We start from the raw sequence: 9,415 nt of genomic DNA, 5'->3' as shown, positions 1-9,415 counted from the left end.
TCTCTAATAAATAAAGAGCCATTATTCTCATTAAACATCAACAACTATTCCTTCATTCCTCAAGTTTATGGAAGTCTACGGGCATATATTCTGCAACAGATCACTTCTGCAACTCCGTTCCGCTCAACGCTGGTGCTCTGCAAAAATGAACTGTGCGCTGCTTCTCCCCATCACTTCAGCTCCGCGGAGTTGGGAGCCGGACTGTTCCCGAACGGGCCTTACCTCTGGATGCATACATCCAAACGGCGCGTTTAGGGCATTTACATGCTACTACCTCTTCCTGGTTTATAGGTCCCGTTTGTAGTTTGTGCCAAATTTTGATTAAAGATTTAACTAACAAAATGTTAATGCATGTCAAGAAAAATTATCTCATTGGATTCGTATTTGAACATAGTTTTCAAAAATATAATGTTCGGTGACATGCGTGAACATTTTGTTAGTTTAATCCATGGTTAAAATTTGGCACGAAATACAATGGGGACCAATAAACCCAGAGGTAGCCACTTAGATAGGCGCTTACAAGAAAAAAATAATATAAAAAGAAAATAAAAGCACCTAAGCGTCTCAGCTTTCAACGGAAGACGCTAATCAACAAACAGCACAAGCACTTAGTGCAGGAAGAAAAGAGGCCAAGCGCGTGGTGCATGGTTTTGCGCCGATGGCTAGGGTGACGCCCGGATTTAACACGGCAACCGCTAATCAACCAGGATTAGGATGCTGGAGCCCAGGCTAAGCGCCTCGCATTGGAGATGCCCTTAGTGATCAGATCTAAGACGTTATTTGGTTGTCTTTTCTTAGAAAGAAACAGCGAAAATGCAATAGGCAGTGACCCTTCTGAAAGCAGCTTCGATAGGAAAGAATGAAACGCAATTTAATTAGATACGAAGTAATATGAACGGGTACGCATTACAGGTGTTTAATTAGTACTCGTAGGTTGCAGAGCGCAACAAGAACATCGCAAAATCAGAGCCTCTGACTCTGAGGCTCAAACACCAGACGACGGGTAGACAAGCAAATCAACCCAATGTAACACTGAACAATCCAATCCCCATCACGAGCAGATGGGGCACCGGACGAGGCCGTTCTCGTTGCACTCGCCGCACTGGACCGTCTCCTTCCGCTCGCCGTCGACGCGCACCTTGCGGCTGCCGTTGCAGTCCCTGCACATGACGAACCTCACGCCGGCGCACCCCGCGCACCAGACTCGCGCCCGCGGCAGCCCCTGGAGCAGGGCCTTGAGCTTCCCCTCCTCCTCCATCCTCGTCACCTCCGCCGCGCCGCCGACGTGCTTGCCCCGGACGAACACGGCGGGCACGCGCAGCTCCCGCCCGCCCAGCAGCAGCCGCAGCTCCTCCCGGTAGCCCGAGTCCATGGACACGTCCCGCTCGATGACCTTCACGTCGTGGGCCTCGATCGCGGCGCGCACCGCGTTGCACTCCTCGAACGTCTTGCGGATGCCGCGGAGGGTGGTGGTGTAGAGCACCACCGCGTCCGCGCCGCCGGGCGGGCACTTGCCCTCCGCCACGATGGCCGGCACCACCTTCGGCTGCTTGGGTTTCTCGGACCCAATCACCCGCTTGATGTGCGCGCCTTCCTCCGACAGCTCGCGCTCGATGGACGCGAGGAGCTCCGGGTCGAACAGCGGGCTCAGGCTCCGGCGCGACGACGACATGCCTCCGGTCTCGGCCGCGCTGGGCTTCCGGGCGACCCGGGCGCTTCCCGGGGAGAATCTCTTGGACGCCCTGGACAGCTTGGAGTTGTCGATGGAGTTATACGGGCGGAGGACCCTGTCCTCGTCGGCGACGTCGCTGGGCTTGCTGTTCTCCTTCCCGGAGCAACGCTGCAGCGGGCTGTTCTCCTTCCCCGGCGTGTTCCTCCGCTTCGCCGACGACCTCTTGGGCGACGACAGGGCCATGGAGAGGACCCTGGCCGGAGACCAACGGCCGGGCTTGGTCGGCTTCTTGGCAGGCGAATTGGCGTCCTCCAGCCCGGCCATGATCTCCCACGCGTTGATCACCTCCATGCCGGACTCCGGCTTGGCCGCCGGAGCCGGCTTCTTGGCGTCCGGGACGACGAGGGGGGTCGGGCGTCTGGCGGATGCGCGCTTCCACTCGCGGCTTATCGGCTTCTCCTGCTCCTGCGGCAGCGGCAGCTCCTTGGCTCCAGCCGTGGCGCCGTGCTTGGCCTGCAGGTCGAGGACGCCGTAGGTGGTGGAGGTGAGGGAGACGACGTGGTCGACGCGGCCGCGCACGGTGGCGCGCGCGGCGCCGGTGCGGCCTCCGGGCCCTGGCGGGAGGAGCTTGGACGAGATGCACCCCATGGGCGCGGCAGCGACGGCGACGGCGAGGGCGACGGAGAAGCACTCCTCGGTCCTCTCTCTAACGGCGTTCTTTCCTCCTTTGGCTTTGTTTGTTGACCGGTGGGTGAGAGAGAATACGGTGGGCGATGAGTGGCTGGATGGAGGAGTTTTTGTGGTGTTTGAAGTGTGTAGTGGCGCAACGGTCGTCAAGTGTGTGCAGTTGCTGCAGATTTAGTTTTTCTTTTACTACTTTCCTCGTGTGGTGCGGTGCTCTCGTTCCATTCCAACGGTCGAATCGAATCGGGGGAGACGGTTGGTGCCCGCGCCAGGAAGGGAAGGGAAGAGGAGGGTCCGCAAACCGAAAAAAAGTGGCGCGGCCCGTGTCAGCATGTATTCCATCCATCTATCCGTTGAGTCGCGCGCACTCTTGGGCTGGCCTCTCCTGCCTTCCCATTTCATTTCATTTCATCTCGCGTGGGAGCCCATAAAGTCTGAGACTTTTCAGTTTTACTTCTTTTTAGACTTTATCGAAAAAAAACTTCTTTTTAGAAAGTACATTTATTTCATTGTTTCAGCCGCGTTCGTCTTTGACCATCCGTAGTAGTACCTTCTTCCTGGTGAGATAAATAATTTTACTTCTGGAGTACTACCATATTAAACCCAATAAGAGTCGCGCAAAGGCCGCTCGCTGAGCTATGCCACGTCGATCGATGATTTACCGTGCGATAAAAAAAAGACAACAGATAAACGCTGCGATTATTTTGTTTCCTTCCCAACGAAGGCACGCGCACGCCTTCGTCTCTGCCTCCTCCACACGTCGCCTCCTCGTCTTCCTCACTGTCGCTAGCCGCAGCCGCCACCTCCTCTTCCCCCTCTCTCTGCTTCCTTGTCCACCCCCTCGCTCAAGGAGGCGCATACGAGCGGCGGCGGCAGCGGATCTGCGGGAAACATAGGAAGGCAGGAGGTGTGACGGAGCGGATTGGCGGCGGGAAATTCCGGGAGGAGCACGAGGCAGAGTTGATTTGTTCGACGACACGTCGTGGCAGGTGGCAGGACGACTCGCCTCCTTGCCGTCATCGCAGCTCCCGTCTGTCCTCGCCGCGTCTCCATCGATTCCCTCGATTTTGAGGTATGACATCCTCTCCAGTCCCACCTCCACTTGAATATTTAATTAATCATTGGTGAATCCAGTGTGTTTCACACGATCTATTTATTCTTTGTAGGAGTTAGAGTTATTGATCTATTCAAAATTTCTTATATGCCATCTATCGAGAATTATGACCTAAAACATTACCTCGAGTTCTTCTTATGATAACACTATGGTATTGTCGGGGTCGTGCTGCAGGATGTTCTGGGCAGTCCGGGGCATGCTGTTGCTGCTCGTGCAGCAGAACGACAGCCACATCGGCGCGTCCTGGGACAGCTCTTCGTCCACTTCCACGGCCCCTCGGCATCGCCTTTAAGTTCGCCGAGATGGACTACGTTGCCAAAGGCAAGCGGCCGCTCCTCTGCCCCCCTCTCCTCCCCGCTATTTGAATTTCTGGTGATTTCTGGAACATTGGTTAGCCGCTTAAAGCTGAGAGAGGTTGAGGCGAAATAATCTCAAATTCTTAGCCAGATTCAGCTAGCAAGTTATGTTTGAGTTCGTTTTGAATTACACCCTGCATAGCTGTGGATCCATGTGGTAAGTTAATTGTAATAATACACTTTAGTTTGAGGCTAGAAAGTTTGGGTGAAATGATCTCAATCAAATTCTCAACTGAATGAAGCAGCAATTATTGGGTGCTTCACCAGGATCAGACTGTCTAATTCTGCTACTTTCTGCTATGCTTGTTGTGGTGTATATGCTTCATATGTAGAAAGTAATATCCACTTCTGCACTTGTGTTAGTACTACTGCTTCAATTGTATGTGTCTCTGTTTTAAGATAATCATGGTAATCCCCTGGACTTGTTTAAGGCCAGGAGGTCCGACCTAGATGGTCTAAATTAATTTTCAACTTGATCAAACTAGGAATTATTGTGTGCACATAAGGATCAGAGTGTCTTTTCTGATATTTTGATATGCTTGTTCTGATGTATTCTTAAGGTGTTGGAAGTTCCAATCTACTTCTGCACTTATTTTAGTACTACTGCTTAGCAAACCAAGTGTGCAGCCATTTCGGATTATAGATGTTATTGTGTTACAGAGACCTCACATACTCATGCGTGCTTGATTGCTTACTTGGTGCCATCTAGGCTTTGTTTGGTGGTCTTGTCTGATTACTTCGTCTTACGTGGTTGTAGGTTAATGATTTACTGGAGATATCCAAGACGATTTCAACATTACCCTTCATGGTTGAGCTTGACATTCAAAAAGACAGTGTCAGGCAGCCGAGGAGCCATACGTGGAACCTACTGAGGGTTAAGCGTGGGACTGATATAGTGAAAGTTCTGTTTGAGTAGATATTGGTCACAGAGTAAGTTCAAGTTGCAAATGGGGTAGTGAAGTCACTTATATCATGTTGTGATAGAAAAAACTTATGTTATGTTGTCAACCCTTTGGTTTGCTACTCTTAGATGCCTGTTGAGTAAATGTTATCTGAATGCTCACATTCTCTTTTGTTTCAGAGGCAACTCCATGAAGGACGCAGCATCCAAGGCTTATGCTCAGGTGTTTGCTCCTCACCATGGCTGGGCCATAAGGAAAGCAGTATGTGCTAGAATGTACGCCCTTCCTTCTAACTCGCGGCTCTTGAAGAAACTAAATGAAGATGGTGAGTGTGTTTTCGTCTCCAGAACACTGATTTATCTCTCCTGTAGTTTACACATGTTATTACATTGAACTTCCATGTCAAGCAAGCAGCTCATAAAATTAGCTGACATGATCAAATCACATTGCTTTTTGGTTGCCTTAGAAAGCATTGAAACTTCTAGGCGCTCTACCTCCAAAAACTTTACTCGGAGCCTACCTCGCTGTCTCACTTTTGTGTGGTCCGCATAATGCAAGGCTAAAAGTAATAACGCATTTAATTTTTTTAACCACTATTGTATCATTATCACTCATCTGGACTTCCTCTATTTTCACTAAACTATGCATCCTGTCAAACAGAGACGTTAACAAGTACGACAACTGGATTAGTGTGCACAATCTTTGAAGGACCAAAAAGGAGTACCGCCTCTATTCCAAATAGATAATTTCCTAGAAGGTGTTCCTTCAAACTTTGCTTTAACTTTTACTGAATATTCAGAAAGATTGTCAAGGTTAGCAATTAAACTAATGTAATGAGATTTTTCAGGAAAAACACATTTCATAATTTGTAATTTATTTGTTCTTTGTACTAATGCTTTGGTATAAAAATATAACTATAGAAGTCACATCTTGGAGACTACTCTGTTCTAGAATGTATGATGGAATTAAGTTACATGAGATCATTAGTTTATTAGCTGGTCTTTCACACCGATTGATAGTGAACTCATTTAAAGGTTGGACGGTCTCCCCAGAATCATTTGAGATCGTTGCACGAGTTTCTTCTGAACTGTATTTGAAGCTAAAAGGATGGAGCTTATGTTCTGTTCTTTGATTGATATTTTATTCATGCACCATTGGAAACTAACAAATTAATATTTTGATCTGACCACAAAGTGATTTAAGATCATTGCATCGTGTCAATCAGTGTGGAGACAAGTTAGAACTCAATACTTTACACTTCCAGTTATTATGTAGTTGCCGAGCTTTGGTATGGGGATTATTTGGATTTTGTTAATGTTCCCTTGCCTATTTATGTGTTTCGGCTGGCAAACTGGATACTTGAAAAACTACAATTAAATGTAATAGAAAAACTTTATTTATCAGGAAAAGTTTCTTGCGGTTCGTGGCTTCACGTGCTCTCGTTCACATTTGAAGGATGGTTTGCAAATTCCTGTTAAATGTCTGGTCAACAATAAAGATACAGTCGGCTGCATTTAGTCTGCTCTTCTATTGCTGGGTAATCTTCTTATGCCATCATTTTTTGAGTATTTTTGTGATGCGGGTATCCGGTCCAGAGCTGATGGAGACAAGCAAAATCGTATTGCTGCTTCTGCTATTGATTGTAAGTGATCCTTTAATGACATTGCTATTTTTTGTTCTCTTAATACTACATCTGATTTGCATACTTCATCTATTCCCTATTTGAGAAATTGTGCAGGTTTGTGTTTCATTGCTCCAGGAAAATATGGGTGGAACCTTTTAGGAACTCAAGACGGCAGGCAGTGATTATATTTCATTGTGATGGTAGTTTTTCTCTTGTTCTTGGTTTGTGTCACTAACCATCCTAGCAAGTATTATGAGATATACCCTAAACAAAATTATTATGATATGTGTTCCTCAAGAAGTTATACGGGTTAAGTTACATTCATCTGATTGAGATCAATTCAACGATAAAATGGTCATTGTATGAGTTTTGTTTTGTTTCAGTGCTAAAATCCCTAGCATTTGAATGACAAGGTGGGTTGGTATGAGTTCGTTTTATATGCCATGCAAACAAAGTACTTAGTACTTAAGTATTGTCATTTCAATTTTATGCAGTAATGGTCTTCTCTTCATTCTAAAAAATATGAAGAGAATACAACCTAGACGTTTCAGGTTTTCACAACAATTCCATGGCAAAATAGTGTTGGTTTGAGAGATTTTCATGTCCTGGTGACGACTGATGCTGTAAGCCCCGATGCAAGGCATTTCCTCTTTTATCCATAAACTTTGCAATGGCCATCTATTGTAACTTGTAAGAATCTGTCTTGTACGGGTTTCAATGATCTTACATGAGCGAATTATTCTTTATAATCCTCACTAGATGATGCCAACAGTTCATCACTTCTGTTTAAATTTCTTTGCTGATCTTGTCTATCACTAAGCTTTGCTTGCTTGCAATTTTAGGACCAGTAGCAAGCTGGCATGACTCATGATGCAATGCCATTTCGAGGATCTGGATGATTTGGTACTAATTCATTTATCGAGAGATATTCTCCATCAAGCATATTGCATTTGGCTCTTTGAGAAGATTTACTATAATGGAGTTTTATTATATGGGATTATGAACAAAGTGGATTTGGAATTTGATTAGTGTGCCCAATCCTGCATCAAGAGGCGCCACCAGGTGGCGCCCCAACCACTAGTAGGAGTAGTACACATTGCCTTTGTTTTCTTTATCTCCGACCAGTGACCGAGTGATGAGATTGTGCCCCCAAAGAAAGAGTGAAGTGAAAGTACATACAAAAGTCAAACACCGATTTCGCACAATGATACTACTACGTACACCGATTTTACCTGCTTGCGCCCGTACATGGAAGGAAGCAGGCGTAGCTAGCTGTACAAAAGAAAGGGGCGGGATACACAATGCACAAGAGGAGATCAAAGGTTGGTTTTGTTTAGCACGGGCGCAAGCAGGCAAGTACACGTACTACTATGCTCGGCAACCGTGAATGTACAGCAGTTCCCGTGCCTACCGAAGCACGGAAGGCTGTGTACAACTGAAGATGTGTACACAACTGTTCCCGTGCTTCCTTTTTTTTTTTTTTTTTTTTTTTGAGAACCGTTCCCGTGCTTCCTGTTCCTCAAGCACGCAAGAGATTCAAACCAAGCACCGCCCATCTCCATCCGGCCACCGCCGCGAAGCAATGGGCTTCACGTCTCCCAGTCCCAGAACCGGCCGCGGGGGCGACAGGACTGAAACGTCTACCGTCGGCGACCCCGACACCGCGGGCTTCGATTCACTCGTCCCAGATCCACCTTCCCGACGGTTGTCCGAGTCAGAGCCGCACAAAAAGCCACCAAGCGCGGAGGTGACGCTCGCCCAGCACCCGCTCCGCTCCTCCTCCTCCTCGCGCGCCGCAGGCGCGCGGCTCTCGGACCGCACTGCCCCAAAGCACGACACCTTCGGGGACACGGGCTCCATGCCCACGGCCTCGCTCGCGAAGACCCTAGCCCCTGCGGCCGGCCGGCGCCAGTCGCGGCCGACCACATGAGAGCGCCGCTGCTGCACGACCATCTTCCCGGCAGGCAGAACGCCGACGACGATTGCCTCCAACTCCAACCTCCTCGGCGCCCTCGACGGGCCCTTGTTACGCGTCGTCTCTTCCGCCGCGTTCTTGGGGTTGGAGCCGCCCTTGGTCGACCCGTCCCGCTCCAGCGCCGCGCCGGTTCGCCCGGACCAGGCCCAGATAATCCGTCGCGACTGCTCGTGGGCGTTGGCGACGTCAACGTCGGAGGCTCCGACCGCGATGGTCTCGCAGGCGACCTTCGTCGACCTTGACTCGCCGCCGCCGACGCAGAAGAGGGACTCCAGATCGAGCTGTGGCATTCTTGCCTCTTCTTGCCTGCTGCTGGGCAGCAGCTGTGAGTGATTGATATCAGATGTGTATGACTGGGAACTGGGACTCTGGTGGTAGGAGGTTTGGTATAAAAGGGAGGCGACAAAGGCGTGGAGATTTCGAAAGGTTGGCTTGGCTGAGGAGCGCCGCGACGGTGGCGACTGCCGAGTGGCGAGTGCCGTTGGGAGGGTCGTTGAGTGAGGTGCGGGTTACCGGGGAAGGGGGAAGTTTTGGAGTTTGCTCGATGGAATGATGGCGTGTTTCAGCGCGCAGGTCAGCAGCTCTGCGGCAAGTGGATTTTCTCGTGTCCTCGAGCTGCCGAATGGAACCGCCAGACGAGAGGGGTGACTGTGACGTACTGCCGGCTATGGGTTTCTTGGGTCACATCTGAATTGGTCTTTCTACTCCGTTTCTCGAGTGTTACTTGTAATTATCATATAAACTAAATTCGCATTAATTTATCACTTGGGTCCATAGCTTAGTGGTAGAGCATTTGACTGTAGATCAAGATGTCTCCGGATCGAACACCAACTACCATTGGATATTTAGCCAATAAAATGCAAAGTAGTACGTTTTAAACATTGAACTTGCAGTTTCAATTATTTTTTAACAATCTCGACCGCGTGAAGATTGCTTCCAAGCGCATCTCCGACACCGAACCGCAAATTTGCTCCGGTATCCGTCCGCGGACAGGAGGATAGTCCTCAAACAGTGATGCCACATGCCACCATCAAACGCTCCCGCATACATTTCAATCACTATTTGAACTAACCAGACGAAATTCGTGC

At 48.8% G+C, this 9,415-nt stretch overlaps 2 protein-coding genes and 1 long non-coding RNA gene across 3 annotated transcripts; 1 reads left to right on the top strand and 2 right to left on the bottom strand.

The window, feature by feature from the left end:
- Window positions 1-838: 838 nt before the first annotated feature.
- Window positions 839-2,517, bottom strand: LOC123045406 (uncharacterized). Its single transcript, XM_044468453.1, has one exon. It carries the CDS (start codon window positions 2,318-2,320, stop codon window positions 1,052-1,054), a length of 1,269 nt encoding a protein of 422 aa, XP_044324388.1. The 5' UTR covers window positions 2,321-2,517; the 3' UTR covers window positions 839-1,051.
- A 2,075-nt stretch (window positions 2,518-4,592) lies between these two features.
- On the top strand, window positions 4,593-5,346 carry LOC123045405 (uncharacterized). The gene is made up of 3 exons (XR_006421386.1): window positions 4,593-4,756; window positions 4,908-5,053; window positions 5,195-5,346. It is a non-coding gene; the product is annotated as an uncharacterized lncRNA (long non-coding RNA).
- Window positions 5,347-7,508: 2,162 nt separating this feature from the next.
- Window positions 7,509-9,068, bottom strand: LOC123045404 (uncharacterized). Its single transcript, XM_044468452.1, has one exon. The coding sequence runs from the start codon at window positions 8,615-8,617 to the stop codon at window positions 7,889-7,891; it is 729 nt and encodes a 242-aa protein (XP_044324387.1). The 5' UTR covers window positions 8,618-9,068; the 3' UTR covers window positions 7,509-7,888.
- Window positions 9,069-9,415: the final 347 nt, after the last annotated feature.

This window comes from Triticum aestivum, chromosome 2B (genome assembly GCF_018294505.1).
Source record: "Triticum aestivum cultivar Chinese Spring chromosome 2B, IWGSC CS RefSeq v2.1, whole genome shotgun sequence".
NCBI lineage: Eukaryota > Viridiplantae > Streptophyta > Magnoliopsida > Poales > Poaceae > Triticum > Triticum aestivum.
This window is presented reverse-complemented; position numbering and strand designations above follow the sequence as displayed.